Source organism: Bombina bombina, chromosome 1, assembly GCF_027579735.1.
Source record: "Bombina bombina isolate aBomBom1 chromosome 1, aBomBom1.pri, whole genome shotgun sequence".
Classification (NCBI taxonomy): Eukaryota; Metazoa; Chordata; class Amphibia; order Anura; family Bombinatoridae; genus Bombina; species Bombina bombina.
This window is the reverse complement of record NC_069499.1, coordinates 443,460,760-443,481,770: the sequence shown is the minus strand read 5'-3', so window position 1 is coordinate 443,481,770 and position 21,011 is coordinate 443,460,760. Positions and strand designations below refer to the sequence as shown.

Below are 21,011 nucleotides of genomic sequence, written 5' to 3'. Positions count from 1 at the left end.
TTAATGTTGGGGGGGATTTGTAATTTTATTTACAGGTAAAAGAGCTGATTACTTTGGGGCAATGCCCCGCAAAAGGCCCTTTTAAGGGCTATTTGTAATTTAGTGTAGGGTAGGGCTTTTTTTTATTTATTTTTGGGGGGGGGCTTTTTTATTTTGCTAGGGAGATTAGATTAGGTGTAATTAGTTTAAAAATCTTGTAATTTGTTTATTATTTTCTGTAATTTAGTGTTTGTTTTCTTTGTACTTTAGCTAATTTTATTTAATTGTATTTAATTGTATTTAATTTAGGGAATTAATTTAATTATAGTGTAGTGTTAGGTGTTAGTGTAACTTAGGTTAGGTTTTATTTTACAGGTCAATTTGTATTTATTTTAGCTAGGTAGTTATTTAATAGTTAATAACTATTTACTAACTATTCTACCTAGTTAAAATAAATACAAACTTGCCTGTAAAATAAAAATAAACTCTAAGCTAGATACAATGTAACTATTAGTTATATTGTAGCTAGCTTAGGGTTTATTTTATAGGTAAGTATTTAGTTTTAAATAGGAATAATTTAGTTAATTATAGTAATTTTATTTAGATTTCTTTTAATTATATTTAAGTTAGGGGGTGTTAGGGTTAGACTTAGATTTAGGGGTTAATAACTTTAGTATAGTGGCGGCGACGTTGGGGCAGCAGATTAGGGGTTAATAAATGTAGATAGGTGTCGGCGATGTTAGGGACGGCAGATTAGGGGTTAATAATATTTAACTAATGTTTGCAAGGCAGAAGTGAGGTGGCTTAGGGGTTAATATATTTATTATAGTGGCGGCGATGTCCGTTTCGTCAGATTAGGGGTTAATTATTTTTTTAAGTGTTTGCGATGCGGGAGGGCCTTGGTTTAGGGGTTAATAGGTAGTTTATGGGTGTTAGTGTACTTTTTAGCACTTTAGTTAAGAGTTTTATTCTACGGCATTGTAGTGTAAAACTCTTAACTACTGACTTTAAAATGCGGTACCAGTCTTGACAGGAGAGGGTCTACCGCTCACTTTTTGGCAGACTCGTAATACCGGCGCTATGCAAGGCTCATTGAAAAATAGGATACGCAATTTACGTAAGTGGATTTGTGGTATTTCCAAGTCTGGCCAAAAAAGTGAGCGGTGAGCCTGTACCTGCAAGACTCGTAATACCAGCTGGCGTTAAAAAGCAGCGTTAGGACCTCTTAACGCTGCTTTTTAAGCCTAACGCACAACTCGTAATCTAGCCGAATGTAACTTGTATATATATATATATATACTGTATATATATATATATATACCGTATATATATATATATATATATATATATAAAATTATACAGTGTATAGATACAGTATATACAGTGGGGCAAAAAAGTATTTAGTCAGCCACCAATTGTGCAAGTTCTCCCACTTAAGAAGATGAGAGAGGCCTGTAATTTTCATCATAGGTATACCTCAACTATGAGAGACAAAATGTGGAAACAAATCCAGACAATCACATTGTCTGATTTGGAATTTTTTTGTGTGCAAATTATGGTGGAAGATAAGTATTTGGTCAATATCAAAAGTTCATCTCAATACTTTGTTATATATCCTTTGTTGGCAATGACAGAGGTCAAACGTTTTCTGTAAGTCTTCACAAGGTTGTCACACACTATTGCTGGTATGTTGGCCCATTCCTGCATGCAGATCTCCTCTAGAGCAGTGATGTTTTGGGACTGTCGCTGGGCAACATGGACTTTCAACTCCCTCCAAAGGTTTTCTATGGGGTTGAGATCTGGAGACTGGCTAGGCCACTCCAGGACCTTGAAATGCTTCTTACGAAGCCACTCCTTCGTTTCCCGGGCGGTGTGTTTGGGATCATTGCCATGCTGAAAGACCCAGCCATGTTTCATCTTCAATGCCCTTGCTGATGGAAGGAGGTTTGCACTCAAAATCTCAGATACATGGCCCCATTCATTCTTTCATGTACATGGATCAGTCGTCCTGTTCCCTTTGCAAAGAAACAGCCCCAAAGTATGATGTTGCCACCCCCATGCTTCACAGTAGGTATGGTGTTCTTTGGTTGCAACTCAGCATTCTTTCTCCTTCAAACACGACGACTTGTGTTTCTACCAAACAGTTCTACTTTGGTTTCATCTGGCCATATGACATTCTCCCAATCCACTTCTGGATCATCCAAATGCTCTCTAGCATACTTCAGACGGGCCCGGACATGTACTGGCTTAAGCAGGGGGACACGTCTGGCACTGCAGGATCTAAGTCCCTAGCGGAATAGAGTGTTACTGATGGTAACCTTTGTTACGTTGGTCCCAGCTCTCTGCAGGTCATGCACTAGGTCCCCCAGTGTGGTTCTGGGATGTTTGCTCACTGTTCTTGTGATCATTTTGACCCACGGGGTGAGATCTTGCTTGGAGCCCCAGATCGAAGGAGCTTATCAGTGGTCTTGTATGTCTTCCATTTTCTAATTATTGCTTCTACAGTTGATTTCTTCACACCAAGCTCCTTGCCTATTGTAGATTCAGTCTTCCCAGCCTGGTGCAGGTCTACAATTTTGTTTCTGGTGTCCTTCAACAGCTCTTTGGTCTTCACCATAGTGGAGTTTGGAGTGTGACTGTTTGAGGTTGTGGACAGGTGTCTTTTATACTGATAACAAGTTCAAACAGGTGCCATTAATACAGGTAATGAGTGGAGGACAGAGGAGCCTCTTAAAGAAGAAGATACAGGTCTGTGAGAGACAGAAATCCTGCTTGTTTGTAGGTGACCAAATACTTATTTTCCACCATAATATGCAAATAAATTATTTCCCAATCAGACAATGTGATTGTCTGGATTTGTTTCCACATTTTGTCTCTCATAGTTGAGGTATACCTATGATGAAAATTACAGGCCTCTCTCATCTTCTTAAGTGGGAGAACTTGCACAATTAGTGGCTGACTAAATACTTTTTTTCCCCACTGTATATAGGTGAAAATATATATTTATTTTTAAAATAAAGAAGTGGTGTTTTAAAGTGATATGTTATATCACAAGGTGTTTGACTGGGAAGGTTTCAAAGGTGTATAAAACACTTTGTATACATTTATTTGAATAACACATATATATTACAATAATATGTGTATGTATATATATATATATATATATATATATATATATATATATATATATATATATATGTGTGTGTGTGTGTGAGAGTGTATAAATATATAGTAGAGGATCTGCACTCTTACAAACTTCAGTGATATCTACCAGGATGCTGATAACGTGTCTCTATATACAAACAGACACGCTTTTCATTGAAAGTATAGAGTGCTCTAAGGAGATGTTGGCCGTGCAAAACATTCTCTGGTTATTTTGTTTAACTTTTAACTATCAATAGCGCTACACTTGTAATCTGGGGCTTTTATTTTTTTCTTTGTACAAACTATAATTACTTTCTAAAAATGCTTGGTCTGCTGAAAAAAAAAGTATAAATTAAAAGAGAGAAGCGCTCAACCTGGGAATGGACAATAGCATAATAGCTTGTTCTATGGATAGTTACCACCCAAGAAGCAGTCTCTTTTTGCTCAACATGTGCCTTTCACAGAGAAGAACTTTCTTGCAGTATATCAATCTGATCCTGACTTAATAGTACAATCCAGCCCCAAAGTACAATGCAGCCATATCCCTCTAGGCACACTGAGCAACAGGTCAACGTCTGGATTCCCGCATCACGCTTAGGGATACTTCCCTAAGAGTCACAATTTGCATAAATTAAAAGAGAGAAGCAATTAACCTGGGAAAGAACAATAGCATAATAGCTTGTTCTATGGCTAGTTACAACCCAAGAAGCAGCCTTTTTTTGCTCAACTTGTGCCTTCCACAGAGAAAAACTTTCCTGTGGCATATCAGTCTGATCCTGACTTAATAGTACAATCCAGCCCCAAAATACCAGGCTATCCCTCTCTAAACGAGAGAAATGGCAAAATCCAAGACATACGTTTCGGCCTAGTGTGGGCCTCGTCAGTGAGGTGCAGCCATATCCCTTTAGGCACACTGAGCAACGTGTCCACGTCTGGATTCCCATATCATGCCTAGGGAGACTTCCCTAAGAGTCACAATTTGCATTAATTAAAAGAGAGAAGCACTCAACCTGGGAACGAACAATAGCATAATAGCTTGTTCTATGGCTAGTTACCACCCAAGAAGCAGCCTCTTTTTGCTCAACATGTGTCTTCCACAGAGAAGAACTTTCCTGTAGCATATCAGTCTGATCCTGACTTAACAGCACAGTCCAGCCCCGAAATTCCAGGCAATTCCTCGCTGAACAAGAGAAATGGCAAAACCCCAGACATACGTTTTGGCTTAGTGTGGGCCTCGTCAGTGAGGTGCAGACATATCCCTCTAGGCACACTGAGCAACGTGTCCACGTCTGGATTCCCATATCATGCTTAGGGAGAAGCACCACTCTTTGGGAGACTTCACATGTTGAGCAAAAAGAGGCTGCTTCTTGGGTATAAGTATACCCTACAGGAAAAAGTTGAAATTTCTATGTAAACACAACAAATAAACAACTAAAAACAGCTCTAGCTGTTTTCCTTATCTTGCAATATGATTAGAGTGATTGGTTAGCTCAAAGTAAACCTCATTCACATCTTTCTCTAAATAACCATGGTAAAGAGAATACGGAACATGAATTCTGCCTAGGGTTATGTCACTGAACTTAATTTGCAAAACCTTGTAAATTCTGCTAACAAGATTACAATTTAAATGATTTCAAAACATTTAGAGCCAGAATGCAAATGGCGTGCTAATAAACAAATAAGCAGTATCGCTGGAATATACTAATGTTAGCGCAAAACTTGATATTACAAATCCATGGTAAATCAGATTTACCAGAGAAGGTTAAGCGCGGCCGCCATCACTCTTGTGCACCCATTACTTTCAGTGTATATTACTACCATGCTAAATAGCACTGATATTCCAAGTTAAAAGTTATGGTTTGCGCTTAAACGAAAGACCAAATAGTGTTAAAAGAATGAGTGCGACTGGACACGATGTAAAGTCTAAGGGGCCGATTTCCTAAAGTGCCGACGGACATGATACGATGTAGCATATCATGTCCGCCACACATCAATAAATGCTGACAGCATACGCTGTCAGGATTTATCATTGCACAAGCAGTTCTTGTGAACTGTTTGTGCAATGCCTCCCCCTGCAGGGGTGTCAATCAGCCCGATCATATAGGATTGGGCGGATTGATGTCCGCAGCCTCAGAGCAGGCGGACAAGTTATGGAGCAGCGGTCTTTAGACCGCTGCTTCATAACTACTGTTTCTAGCGAGCCTGAAGGCTCACGAGGAAACAGGGGCATCAAGCTCCATTTGGAGCTTGATAATTCGGCCCCTAAGAGTAAAATTTTTTTTCACACAAATACATCTAAAACATATTAAAATAAAGTTTTACACTTCTATATAAACTTTTTAAATAGGAAAATATTTTTATTGATAAAAAGGGTTAAACAAATGATATGGTATATGGCAAGGTGTTTTGAACTGTGTTTGTGTGTATACTGTGTATATATATATATAAATCCAAAGAGATCAGCACTCACCAACACATCTATCCAATGTGTGCTCTGCTATAATCATATCAAAATGAGCAGGTTTGTTGATCAGGACTTGATAAAGATCCCATCTGAACAGCAAGTAAGCAGGCACCACAGATTATTACAACCACCTTTATTGTGTCAAACCATAACGTTTCGGCCTTACACAGAGACCTTGGTCACATGGGAATATGTATACATGTCTGTATATGTGTTTAAATGTGTATACATGTGTGCTGATGTGTTTATATGTGTAAATATGTATGTGTACCCATAATACATATAAACATTTATACACACATATATATATATATATATATATATATATATACAGTATATATATATATATATATATATATATATATATATATATATATATATTTAGAGAGATACTTGAATTTCCTGTTCTTCACTTATAAAAAAATATTTTTTACCCAACAATATGCAGATATATATAGAAATATTTATTTTAAAATAAAAAGAATAATTTCTTTTAAGTGAAAAACATAGGAATGTGTACCTTCGGCTTAGCGCAGTTGATCTAGAGCAGTTATGGGTAAGCGCACAATAAAAGGAAAATGCTTTATTAGCACACCCCATAGAAGTCTGTGGGAGATAGAGTTAGCTTGTGCTCTAACTTTTTACTTTCAACTTATAATATCAGTGCAAATCTGACCACATTATTTTTTTTCCTTGAGCACAGTTAGCTGATTTATGTTTTGCTTGTAATAAAAGTTCAATATATTTTAAAATAGATTTGATTTCCATGAATGTCTGATTTCTCGAAGATAAATTATGTATTTTGTTTTATTACTACTAGATGGGAAATTACTTGTATGTAACAGTCAACATTTATTTATATTACAAAATTGCACAAAACAGCAAAAACGATCAAATGTCTACACTGACTTCTTAGATTAACATTTAGTAGCTATAAACTTGTTATGATTGAATATACCTTATTGTTTGTATTAATGTTATTTGTTTAGCAGATAAGAACAGTTAGAAATCTAATTTACCCATTCTAGTTACTACAAATGTTGGCTTAATTAATCATACTGTTCAATTTTTCTAATTCAATTATAAGTATATATTAAAATGTAAAATAGCATTTTCTCACTATCTGACCGCTCAACATTCAAATTATGCAAACTAAAAAAAGCTTAATAGGACAATGTACTCAGTCAAGCAGTATCTGATAAGAGGTATTTGTATTCAAAGCTGCTGCAGGATCACCCTTTCTAATGATCTGGGCTCTCTCTTCCATGCCCTAGGATGTTGATTTCTTCTGCTGCCTCTTGTTTATATATCTTTTCTATTGCAAGTGCTGCAGTACTGAGATTTTGAGTATAGCTGGGGGTTTCAACTGCAGTTATTTAAACTGACAAATTGCAGGTAAATTAGCTATTTCTAAACTTTTTAATACACTCCAGTGGTTAAAACTGATCAATATGAACACATTAAGGTGGAGAACATTTTACAGTACAATACCCCTTCAAGGAGAAAGAGGCTGGGTGTCCTGAGAACCAGAATCAGGTTGGTTAGAGTTAGTTCCAAATGATCATTTGGGTGTAGCTGAGTAGTCTTGTGTCAAGATGTGGACAGTCTAAAGGTGGGTTTGGGTGCTCATAGTTGCGATTTGGACAATCACAGGTTTTCTGAGAGAAACCAGGATATAAAGACGAGTTGAATAGGATGGACAGAGATTCTAATGGAAATCTCTGCCTGGTAATGGGGATGCAGTGATGCATTTATGTTATTGGAAAGACACATATAGACACAATTACATAACTTCCACTTGTCCCTTCCTGTTTCTTTTCACCATAATGGTCTCTTCTACACCTACATTTAACATCTTTTTGTTTTGGTTAAAAAAAGTGATTTTCTATGGTGCCCCGAGAGGCCAAAAGCAAAATCTGTTTTCTCGGTTTTCAATATGCTGAAAATTGTCCAACAGCTATTTGATTTGCAGCATTTGCAAGTTACAGAATTTGTTTTGGGCTACACTAAAGCAAGAGATGTTTAATGTCCTTTTGAAAGATATATTGTTACTTAAACTTTAACAAGAACATGCTATTTCAGCATCTAATAATCCTGGAGAAGCTTAGTGTTTTGCCTTCATGGATTTAAAAATAGGAAACATAAATTTAGATTAGATCCAGATGCAACCACAATTATTAGCCATGTCTTAAAGAGACATAAAACAAGTTGGGATAGAGACAACATAATATAATATGTACTTTAATTACTTTACCTGCAAATTTATACTGCAGTGCCTCGCCATTAACCCTTTCTTTTTAGTTTCTGAATTGTAAAGCTCTAACTCCCCCCACACAATTCCTTTTATGGCTGTATCTATGTTTATTGTTCTTTTGGTAGAATGCAAAAGTGAATAGGGATTATCTGCTGGAGCATGCCTAGAAGATGTGATCTCAGTTGAAATACAATGCCTGTGTCTAAACACTGATAAGGGGGTGGAGTTAGCTGAGCCAGGCAACTTAGCTATGTAATTCATTTTGATTATTTTTGAAAATTATTTTAAAATACTTGCCAGCAATTTCTAAACAATTTTTTTATGCAAACTATTTTAAATGAATTAGCCCTTTTAGGTTATGCAGAGATCTCAACCTGTTTACAGTGTTACTATATTTCTATTGCACACATTTTAGAAACTACTAAAATGTGTATGTGTAATGTGTAACCATTTGTGTTGTAAGAAATGAAAGATTATGTGGGCTCACAGCTAAATGCTTCACTATGCAACTCTGTAAAGTTTAGTTTTTCAGACATTCATCGCGGCCATCACTAATTTAGATTAAAATATTTTAGAATCAAAGTGTGAATTTCCTGTTTCTTATACAGAGACATGTTCATTTAGCACATAACTGTAAAGATCTTACCTTGGGTCCTTGTAAACCTTCGCCAGGAGGGCCTTTTTCTCCCAGGGGACCTTGCGCTCCCTGCGGTCCCTGTTACAGTGGAATAATTGCAATGAATTATTATATGTAAATAGCTGAAAGGACATTTTAGTAAACCCAATGCTTCCCACTGCAGCCTCATATCTAGTCTTAACCTGTTTTAAAATAATACAATGCTGTTCAGTGGATACACCACATAAAACAACATTGCCCTGAGCTAAAATGAAAATTCTATTGCAGGTTGTGATAATACAAAATGTATTACAATTCTTTTGCAGTTTATGCTTAACTGCTTCACAGATGATACTATTGTATTATTGCCATTGATTTCTGTTAGCTATAGATAATATATATATATTTATATAAAACACAGGGCCTTTATCTCTCTCTTTTTTATGCACTTCATAGTTCCGTGACTACAGGATTTTTTTTTAAATTGTGTCCAAAGAAAGATAGATTATCACATACTTGTTGCTACATGCATTACTTTTACAGCCGTTTCAGTATTTCAGATAATCAAGCTTTAAATCTAAGTAAAACAATGATACAAATTGTCATCATAATTCAGGAATTGTATCTAAAATGTATTTATTTTTAAGAGTGATTTACTAGATTTGATCATAGAAATGATATCAATTTGACAGTAATTAATATTTTTCAAGTGCTATACTATATTCAAAGTCCTTTGAACACAGTTCTAAAGTTTATTACCTGGTAGAAATACCAAAATTCTTCTAAACAGACTCTTGGGGTCCGATTTATCATAGTGCGAGCGGACATTATCCGCTGTAGCGGATCATGTCCACCGCACATCGATAAATGCAGAAAGCATATGGTGTTGGCATTTATTATTGCACAAACATTTCTTGTGAAATACTTGTGCAATGCCGCCCCCTGCACATTATCGGCCAATCAGCCACTAGCAGGGGTTGTCAATCAACCCGATCGTATCCAATCGGGCTGATTGCTGTCCACCACCTCAGAGGTGGCGGAGCAGTTAAGGAGCAGTGGTCTTAAAGGGACATGAAACCCAAATATTTTCTTTCATGATTTAGAAAGATCATGCAATTTTGAACAAATTTCCAATTTCCAAAATTATACTTTTGCTATTCTTTGTTGAAAAGCATATCTAAATAGGCTTAGTAGTTGCTGATTGGTGGCTGCACATAGATACCTTGTGTGATTGGCTCACCCATGTGCATTGCTATTTCTCCAACAAAGGATATCTAAAGAATGAAGCAAATTAGAAAATAGAAGTAAATTGGAATGTTGTTTGAAATTGTATTCTCTACCTGAATCATGAAATATTTTGGGTTTAATGTCCCTTTAAGATTGCTGCTTCTTAACTCCTGTTTTCGTGGGAACAGATGCATACGGGGCTTGGTAATTCGGCCCCTTGTTGTTAACATCTGGCAGTAAATTTTATAGTCTCATTTATATTGTTTACATTCTGGGCAGTAATAGAAAAACAGGATTCTAGTGTATTAACTATTTTTAATATAACACTAAGGACAATCTTTAGATCATTGGACTTAACAGCATATTTTACAAGTAAATTGTAATATGGATTACATTAGATAATAACTGGTACAAAAACATATTTTTATCCAGAGCAATTTCTGAATCACCATAAGTAAATTTACTTTATACAGAAGACCAAACAATTTAGTGCATAATAAAGTATTTAAAGGGACATGAAAGGGAAAATTAAACTTCCTTGATTCAGATTGAATGTATCTCACACCCTGGCCCTGAGGTAGACAAGTGATAGTGGTAGATTAATATCTAGATATTCAAATGGATTTTCCATAGTGTCTGAAATAATTTTTCATTTTAGTTGCCAAAACTTCACAGCAGTAAATACAGGTATAACATGTACCATAGAGTTAGAGGAAATCAGAGCTTGTTACTAATAGAATGGTTACTCACCAAAAAAAAAGGAGATGGCTTTAGGGAGTTAGGGAGCAAAAGCAAGGAAAGACCTCCGAGGTTATATTTTCTGCCATGCGCTAACCCAGAAAGGTAGAAGATGCTTAGAGCAGCTAATTCATGGTTAAAAATGTGGTGTAAAAATGAGGGCTTTGACTTTTTAGAACACTGGGCTGACTTTTCAGTTGGGTACAATATGTACAGTAAGGATAGATTGTACCTGAATGACATGGGTGCTGCTGTGTTTTCTATATACAGTACATAGAAAGCCTAAAACTGCTAAGATATGCAACATGTACAGTTCTCTATTTATGCTATTGGCAAAAGTTTTAACAAACGATTCCAGTATGTGAAGAAGGACTGTGCACACAAAGCTGATTCCATTAATGATATACCTTATACTTTGCCTCTGTTAAAAATGTGGTGGGAGTGAGTTTACAATGAGTTTGCAATGAGTGTAAACTCATTGGCACGGTGCATCCCTTCCCCACTACTACTTGTACAGAGGGTCTGACCATACAAATACATCTGTGTAAATGATCACACATATACACACAGCACAGAGGAGGGGCATGACCTCTTGCAAAACTTTCGGCCTCCCAGGAAGCTCACTCCCCACTTACTGTAAAATGCAGGCTGAGACTTTAAGTCCAGAACTGCAGAATCACAATACTGAGAGTGAAATAGTGTACTACAAATTCCAGAATGCTAAATAACTCTAAAACAACATTCAGGGGATTAATAGAAATAAAAATAGGACATTGAATTGTCTTTTTTTTTGCAGTTTGTACTGCATGTATGGAGGAAAATCCAAAGGGGGGGGGAATGCGCCCCCTTGTGGACGCCCATACTTCTTTCATGTATTGAAAGAGGCATAGATGCAAGGGAATAAAGCATAATTCTGAAGCTATATAAATCCTTGGTAAGACTTCACTTTGAGTATGGTGTGCAGTTCTGGGGACCAATTTAAAAAAAGTTATTGCACAATTAGAAAAAGAGAAGGGCCACAAAACTAATACGGTAAGGGGATTATATTAAATATGAGGAGAAGTTAGCCAAATTTTGTCTGTTTGTTCTTGAAAAAAGGTGCTTGAGAAGTGATATGATTACTTGATACAAATATATTTAAGGGCCATATACAGAGTTTGTGGTAACACTGTTTATTCCAAGGCAATTGTTAAGGACAAAAGGTCACACTTTAAGGCTAGGAAAGGAGATCAAATCTCCAGCAACATAAATATTTTTTTCACTGTAAGAGGAAGTGGAACTCCTTGGCTAAGGAGATAGTGAATGCCACTACCGTGGATACATTTAATAATTGCTTAGATACATTTTTTGGTAAAAATATAATTCAGGGTTATGACTGTTTGTGTTAAATGGGTTGGCTTTCTAATTGTAATAATCGGCATTTAAATGGCAGCTTCTTTATTGAAAATCGGGTAGGACCTGTATAGGTTGAACTCAATAGACTTCTGTCTTCTTTCAGCACCAGCCTCATATACTGTGTTACTATGTATGTTACTATGTTTCATTTAAACTGTTGCTGTCTTACAGTTCACTAGTCTGGCACAGATATGGCAAGCTTGTGGTGTTGATGCAAAGTTGGCATAAAGGAGCAGAGGAGAATCGTCAGGCACTGCTGACACAAGCATTTATCTAGCAGCATCAATAAGGGCAAATAGATTTACAATCTCCCAGCCTGTGTAGCTGCTTTTACTCTGCTGCTCCTGGATACAAGCTATGGCTCAGCATGTAATGAAAAACGTGTCTATGCAGCCTGCAAGAAAGTGTTATTTCAAATGGCAACATTTTGCAGTTAACATCTTCCCACTGGTATGGATTCACTACAATTAACTACAAATCAAAGCATTTTACTATCGCTACACTAAAGATAGAAAAGCTTTCTTTTAATGAATGCACAAAATAACACAATGACAATAATTTAACAACATGAATAAAATAAAATACTTACTGCTGGTCCAGGCTCCCCAATGCCAGGTGGGCCATTAGGACCTGGTCTTCCTTGCAATCCAATATCACCCTTCAAAGAGATATATCTGTTATCATGTAATCTTCCCAGAAAGCAAGATAAATTGGTGGCAGTAAATACTGTATATGTACTATATATATATATATATATATATATATATATATATATATATATATATATATACATACAGTACATACACACAAATACAATATAATTATATAACCATAAAATATGTATTCATATATGTTCGATGATTGAGTATATATAGATGCATGTTAATATCAATTAATTTGTTTATAAAAAAAATACATGCAAATATATTTACTAAGCATTTGTGTTTAAAATAAATGAAGAATGATACAAAATGTTTAATTATTTATATTATATATTATCACAAAAATGTTCTCAGGCCACCTCAATGAGTCTGGTCCTTTTGTAGCAACTGATGTAATGTTGCTAAGCAACAGAATCTGACATAAAGCCAAACCTCCATTACAAGTCACTATACAGTACTGTATGCTTTCCCATAAGGACCTATTACATTTTACTGACAAACAAGTATGGAACCATAGCTACTTTCCTGTGACTTTAACATTATCTGTTCACTTAAATGGAGCTGCAACAAAACTATTAGTGACTGTACTTTTTTGTGTGGTTCTATATTAGCGGGTTGCAAAGGATTTAGTCCATTGTGATGTAAATCCTATAGAGGTTCAGCTGATGTTACATCACAATTATGTGGTGCCAGTCATTAGACACAAACACATCATTTTCTTGATCTAGTGCACTGGTTTTTAAACCTCTCCTCAGGCCTCCCTAACAGGTGAAAATAATCAGTTAATTAGTAAACATTGTTATTTTACCTGCTCTCATCCAAGGTAATTCTGAAAACCTGGCCTGTTGGGGAGGCCTGAGGGCAGGATTGAAAACCAGTGATCTAGTGACTATATATAAAACTCTAGAAAACAAATTAACATCATCTATTTTTTTATTATCTCTAAGTAAAACACTTCAACTTTCTTATGTTAAAATTTTACATAGTAGAATCCTTTTAATACCTTTTTCATTATATTTAGGTAAAATGAATTTCCCCAGAGCATCACCATACACCAGTAGCATTTTTGTTTTTTATTTTGTTAATTAATTAATTAATTAATCAATCAATCAATCAGTTACAAGCTACTTATAGAATTAGGGCCAGATTATAAGTGGAATGCTAAATATCGCTTTCTTGAAAGCGACATTAGCACTTCACTTAGTAATACCAGCGCACGCTAATGTGTGCTGGTATTGAAAATTGAAAGCAATGCAAAGGCGAGCTTGCGTTCACATTGCTGGAAAGCATTCTGATCACGAGAGTGCGCTTTCATAGGCTCAAATGGCAGCCTTGTTCTCATTCTGTGACATACGGCATGAGAACTCACGCAGCGCAGGGGGTAAGTAGTGCAGTGATGGGCAGCAGTTTGTAAATATATATGTCTATGACTATATAAATATATATTTATGTGTTAATATGTGTATATACTCATATTAACACATAAATATGTATGTGTATAGTCATATACATATATATTTACAGGGGACACACAGTTCCCATAGACTGCTATGTAGTGCCTTTTTTTTCCTAACACCCCACTCCCATCAATTTTAAAACCCCAAAACTGTCTAGTGCAGTTGTTTTTTTTATTAAAAAAATACTACTGTTTTAGAAAATTAACTAGAGATCCAATCTCTGGTTAATTTTTGGAGCGCTATTTAGAGCTCCACTTGTAATCTAGCCCTTAGTGTATAATTACAAAACTTTTCTAAGATTCAGAACAAGCCTTTTGTACTCTTATAAACCTTCCAATATGGAATCTTATACGGATACCCATGATTTTGTTAGTTTTTATATAAAGTTATAAAACCCTATAAAAACAAGGGAGAAGACATAAAAATGAACTGTAATATAATTTAAAACTCCAGCTTTCCACCATCCTTAAAATATATTTTTTAATAAATCCACAAATATGAACAGTAAATTTACCTTGGAACCTGGCAGTCCTATGCCTGTTTCTCCTGGAAGTCCAGGAAGTCCAGTAATACCTCTATCACCCTGTAATTAAAAGTTCTGTTAGTATTTTAAGTAATTAGATACTAAAATAAAGATGTTTCAGTAGCTCTGTCTGGTTGAGGGGATTAGTGATGTCTTAAAGGGACATTATACACTAGATTTTTCTTTGCATACATGTTTTGTAGATGATCCATTTATATAGGTCATTTGGGAGTGTTTTTGTAAAAATGTATAGTTTTGCTTATTTTTAAATAACATTGCACAGATTTTCAGACTCCTAACCAAGCCCAAAAGTTTTAGGAGAATACTGTTGTCTACCTACTCCAGCTTGCTCCTGTTTGTGTAAAGGGTCTTTTCATATGCAGAGGAAGGGGGAGTGCCTGTTCTTTTTGCTATGCAACCACTTTCAGTGGGTGTTCCAGCTAAACTTTTCAACAGAGCTAAACTGGGAGCTTATAAGTAAGTTTTTTAAAAAATGTATATCAGTATCTGTGCATATTATTCTTTATAGTAGTGCCTATTACATGCAGTTATATGACAATTGGTGTACACTGTCCCTCTAAGTAAAAACCTTGCTTCTTGAATGCTAAAATGTCCTCAAAATAAGGCTTTTATATTATGTCAAGTGTATATATATATATATATTATAGCTTTTAAACTATATGTAAATTTGAATGTAAATATAAATATGGACAATAATTCAGTAATTATATGTATAGAATAGTTTTAATATTTTGTAAATTAAGCTTTGTTTGAGTAAATTCCTACATGTGATGCATCCAAGAATAAACTCCTATTTGTTAGGATATATGCATGAATGTCAGTTTCACATACCTTTGGTCCTTGCAGTCCTTCTGGCCCTTGATCTCCGGGTGGACCCTGAATTCCCTGTGTTAAAATTACACATACACATGTTTGAGTGTTTGAGTAAATGATAATAAATAATAGTAAAAGTATTAACTTTAATATTAACTCTTCAAAAGGGATATCATTTACAGGGCTCCATTTATTAATGGCCAAACGGACAAGGTTCACTACCGCCAACCTGTCCGCCTGGCCTTGCTAAACACTGCTAAGCCACTGCTTGTGCAAGGATGCCCCCTGCTTGCGCGTGGCCAGGGACTGTCAATCATCCCGATTAGATTGGGATCATTTCACTCCGCTACATTTTAGGTGGCGTAGAGGTTAGAGCGCTGCTACTTAACTAGCGTTTCAGGCTTATTTGAGTGAGCCTGAAACGCTGGGGCCCGAAGCTTCTTTCGCAGCTTAATAAATAGGTCCTATAAACTGTTATATATTATTAATGTTGGGATTACTATTTATAACTGATGAACCCCATCCTAGTCCATTAGAGTCTGCTTTAAAAAAAACCAAAAAAACATGGAATTTAATTCAACTGTTGTGTATCTTCCTTTTCTGCAAACAATTAGACCCATCAACACCTGAATTATTTAATTCCAAAATCAATGTAACAAGAAAATCTGTTATGCTTTCATTCAGATTTAATTTTGTATTTATTTAAAGGGGCATTCTAGGCGAAAAATGACACGGTTTCATTTGTTAGAGCATGCCATTTTAAGTCTAGCTTCCCTGCACCTCTACCTGCTTAACCTAGCAAATGGGGTTAAACACATAGTTAAAGTACTGCTTGGGACTAACAAATTAGAGCATGTAATTTTTTGAATAAAATGGCCCTTTAAATTTGCACAGTTTAAAAGTAAATTAAAGTTTGTGTAGAATGAAGTTGCGCCATTCAAATGCGACTGGGATTTCAAGTGCTCAAGGATGATTTTAACGAGAAGTATCTAATGAGCAGTTGCAGAGAAAATGTCAGAAACCCTTTAAAATAAAATCATGTTTCTGATTAAATGGGATGACCCCAGCAAAATCCCGGGAGAAATATTTAGCTCTTCTGCTACTTGCATAAAACACATGAAATACAGCAGTACATGATATACTTTCTACAAATAGTAGCAAGTGCTAAATAGAACAAGATGGAGATAGCCAGCACTAGGGATTATAACAACAAAAAGAGAAGCACATAATGAGGAGCAGAGTGACCAAGAAGGAACAAAATAGAAACATCTGATAGAGCTAGAATGTTTGCAAACAGAGATCATTAGGGGAAAACAAAGAATAGTCAGGTGTGGTTGTGGGAGGGGCTTATAAGTAAGTAATGAAACCAATGAAATAGGAGATATTTATGGCAATGATGGAAACAACATAGGAGAAATAACAAGCCACATAGAAGTGTGTGTGAGTGAGAGCGATGAGCTATTGTAAAGAAATACCTGGAGAAACACTCAGGACAAGAGAGATGAAGGTAGTTGACATTAAGCAGAGTGGGACATTGTTTCCCTCACCTGAATGCCTCGCAATCCTCTGGGGCCTGTTGGGCCTTCAGGACCCTAAAACATAATACAAATCTGTTGTAACTTCCACCTGTATTTATCACATTTCCTTAGAATAAATACTGTGCTTTTCACTTGTTCAGTTTAACCACATAATAGTTATTGCTTTAGGGGCATTTAACCATATTTCACATATAGACAATTGCCCTATTGAATTGTCTAGTGATTTAATAGCAATTATAAGATCACGTATTACATTTTAAAACAATATAACTGATACATTTTGCTGCAATTTGCTTAAACTGGGTATTGTCTATTTTTGATACTAAAAATTAAGTTGTGTTTTAATGTTTAATGTAAAATAATAGCAACAATAGTGCAATCATTTGTTTCCAGATATAGTGTAACTGGATCCTTGAATCAATTTATGAAGCAGACTAAGAAAAAAATCCGAATGGAATAAAACTTTTTTTTTTTTATATCATTTTCTAATGAATTAAAGGGAAATGAAACTCATTCATTAAAAATTCAGATAAAGCATACAATGTTAAACAACTTGGTAAGCCAATGGCAAGAGACATATATCTGTAGCCATCATTCAGCAGCTAGCTCCCAGTAGTGCAATGCTGATCTTGAGAGTACCGAGATAAGCAAATTAAAGAACAAAACTACTTTGGAAAATGGTTTAAAATTGTATGCTTTATCTAAATTATGAAAGTTTTAGAAAATGTCGGTTCATCCTTTGGCAATTGTAAAGTCCATCATGCATATCTATTTTTTTATTCACTCTCTCCTCCTCTCTCTATCTCTCTCATTCTTCCATTGTGACCTTTTCCGGGAGATGTTGGATGTAATTCTAATAATAAACATATTTTAATTCAATGAAGGTTCATGCTAGATTGGTAGTGCTGAGCAAATGGTCAAAACCACATATAAATGTGCTGGAACATGCAAGAGAACTAAGCAAAGATGAAACTCGATAGTGCAAGATCTGCCATGACACTTTCAAATATTTCAAGTTGATGTGAAGTGTGCATCAAATGAGATGAGCTAGCTCTGTATGCAATAAATATTCAAAATCTTGCAGGGGAACAAAAATGATTTTATTTTATGGTCACCACCTACATTAATAAGGGTCACCATGTCATACTTCTGACTACTGTGGAGCAAATTACCATAAAGTAGCATGCAGTGGCAGATGTATTTATGTAAAAAATAACTGGGTTTAGCAAAAATAGCTACTATAAGTTTTTTTTCTATCATTATTATATTCATTATATATTTAAGTGACATCTCTTTATCACTTATAAAGATTAGGAACCCAGGGTAAACCATTGACCTATACATTTTCTAGAAGGGAAAATGATTGACTTACATAGGAGATATAATATTGCATCTATCCCATGAACTTCTTGCAGTGATCTTGATTTGAAAGTTTCCATTGTGCATATTGACCATAAAAGAAGAAACCATTTAAATTTTAACATACAGAGGAACCTGTGTGGATGCCCTTTACTTCTTCACTCTATTATTTGTATGCTGCTCTTCACAGACACATTTGAGAGCTAATGTTTGTAGTATGTACTACTATCACCACTGTAATCTACAGGTGCCACAATTTCACATAATCTGTGCTTTACATATCTGCACTTTTCATTGTATATGTCATTAGTTTTAATTCCTAACTTTCACTGAAGATTTGGAAAATTAACTCTACTACACCTCAGATGCCTAAGCCACTATAAATGGATATTTTAAGGAAAGAGAACCATATTGTATTATAGTATAAATAAATTCATTTTAACGCATTGGGGAATATTTCTGGCATGACTGATTTAGATACATACTCTGTCTCCTTTGATACCAGGAATTCCGCACTCTCCGCGCTCTCCCTAAAAGAAAGCCAGTTAAAAAGATATATTGTAATACATTTCCTTAAAGTTAGTTAAAGAAAAAGTTGCACTAAATTGGGTGAATTTAGAATATTTGTATACTAAAAGACTTACCTGCTCTCCTTTGTACCCAGGTTTACCCTATAAAGATAAAAACAATTAAAAAAATAATATAGTATTTTTGTTGTTATTAAAGTAAAAAAAAGCTAAAAATGTCCTCATCCTATACAGGGAGTGCAGAATTATTAGGCAAATTAGTATTTTGACCACATCATCCTCTTTATGCATGTTGTCTTACTCCAAGCTGTATAGGCTCGAAAGCCTACTACCAATTAAGCATATTAGGTGATGTGCATCTCTGTAATGAGAAGGGGTGTGGTCTAATGACATCAACACCCTATATCAGGTGTGCATAATTATTAGGCAACTTCCTTTCCTTTGGCAAAATGGGTCAAAAGAAGGACTTGACAGGCTCAGAAAAGTAAAAAATAGTGAGATATCTTGCAGAGGGATGCAGCACTCTTAAAATTGCAAAGCTTCTGAAGCGTGATCATCGAACAATCAAGCGTTTCATTCAAAATAGTCAACAGTGTCGCAAGAAGCGTGTGGAAAAACCAAGGCGCAAAATAACTGCCCATGAACTGAGAAAAGTCAAGCGTGCAGCTGCCAAGATGCCATTTGCCACCAGTTTGGCCATATTTCAGAGCTGCAACATCACTGGAGTGCCCAAAAGCACAAGGTGTGCAATACTCAGAGACATGGCCAAGGTAAGAAAGGCTGAAAGACGACCACCACTGAACAAGACACACAAGCTGAAACATCAAGACTGGGCCAAGAAATATCTCAAGACTGATTTTTCTAAGGTTTTATGGACTGATGAAATGAGAGTGAGTCTTGATGGGCCAGATGGATGGGCCCGTGGCTGGATTGGTAAAGGGCAGAGAGCTCCAGTCCGACTCAGACGCCAGCAAGGTGGAGGTGGAGTACTGGTTTGGGCTGGTATCATCAAAGATGAGCTTGTGGGGCCTTTTCGGGTTGAGGATGGAGTCAAGCTCAACTCCCAGTCCTACTGCCAGTTTCTGGAAGACACCTTCTTCAAACAGTGGTACAGGAAGAAGTCTGCATCCTTCAAGAAAAACATGATTTTCATGCAGGACAATGCTCCATCACACTCGTCCAAGTACTCCACAGCGTGGCTGGCAAGAAAGGGTATAAAAGAAGAAAATCTAATGACATGGCCTCCTTGTTCACCTGATCTGAACCCCATTGAGAACCTGTGGTCCATCAGCAAATGTGAGATTTACAAGGAGGGAAAACAGTACACCTCTCTGAACAGTGTCTGGGAGGCTGTGGTTGCTGCTGCTCGCAATGTTGATGGTGAACAGATCAAAACACTGACAGAATCCATGGATGGCAGGCTTTTGAGTGTCCTTGCAAAGAAAGGTGGCTATATTGGTCACTGATTTGTTTTTGTTTTGTTTTTGAATGTCAGAAATGTATATTTGTGAATGTTGAGATGTTATATTGGTTTCACTGGTAAAAATAAATAATTGAAATGGGTATATATTTGTTTTTTGTTAAGTTGCCTAATAATTATGCACAGTAATAGTCACCTGCACACACAGATATCCCCCTAAAATAGCTGAAACTAAAAACAAACTAAAAACTACTTCCAAAAATATTCAGCTTTGATATTAATGAGTTTTTTGGGTTCATTGAGAACATGGCTGTTCTTCAATAATAAAATTAATCCTCAAAAATACAACTTGCCTAATAATTCTGCTCTCCCTGTATTATTCCATTCAGATTTATCACAAAGTATGTGGTGTATTAACACTGGTACCCATATAATATACCTATGATTGTCAATTTGCATTGCCTTTATATTGGTTAATTATTAAATCCTGCAAGCCCACTTCCACTTTGCCCACCAAAATGCATTAACCACAATCTCTCCATCTCAATTAACTGTTAACCTCTGAAACTACTACTACAAGTGATTCTGTTCAACCCAAATGCAAATTACTTGTACCTCCCACACTGGATTAACTCAAGATATCTTACCACCAAACTGCAACATTAAACATGCTTCTCCCCAGTGAATGAAACCTTAATATGTGTGTTTCTCTCAGTGCACATTAAGCCACAACATTTTATGGTGCTTCTTTCACCAACAAATAAACAGCAAAACCACACCCACATCACCCTACTGATTCTTCTATACACAAGAGATACCATAACAAACTTCTCCATTAATTAACATTCCAACTAAATAACAATCACCCTTAATT

General features: G+C 35.8%; 1 protein-coding gene across 1 annotated transcript in view; it reads right to left on the bottom strand.

Annotated features, from left to right (window-relative positions):
* COL28A1 (collagen type XXVIII alpha 1 chain) overlaps positions 1–21,011 on the bottom strand; it is a 124,490-nt gene that overhangs the window by 71,926 nt on the left and 31,553 nt on the right. The window contains exons 8-14 of the mRNA XM_053698402.1: positions 18,835–18,861; positions 18,676–18,720; positions 16,841–16,885; positions 15,312–15,365; positions 14,451–14,519; positions 12,407–12,475; positions 8,488–8,556 (exon numbers count right to left, since the gene is read on the bottom strand). Coding sequence (XP_053554377.1) covers positions 8,488–8,556; positions 12,407–12,475; positions 14,451–14,519; positions 15,312–15,365; positions 16,841–16,885; positions 18,676–18,720; positions 18,835–18,861 — 378 coding nt within the window. The remainder of the gene's footprint in view (positions 1–8,487; positions 8,557–12,406; positions 12,476–14,450; positions 14,520–15,311; positions 15,366–16,840; positions 16,886–18,675; positions 18,721–18,834; positions 18,862–21,011) is intronic.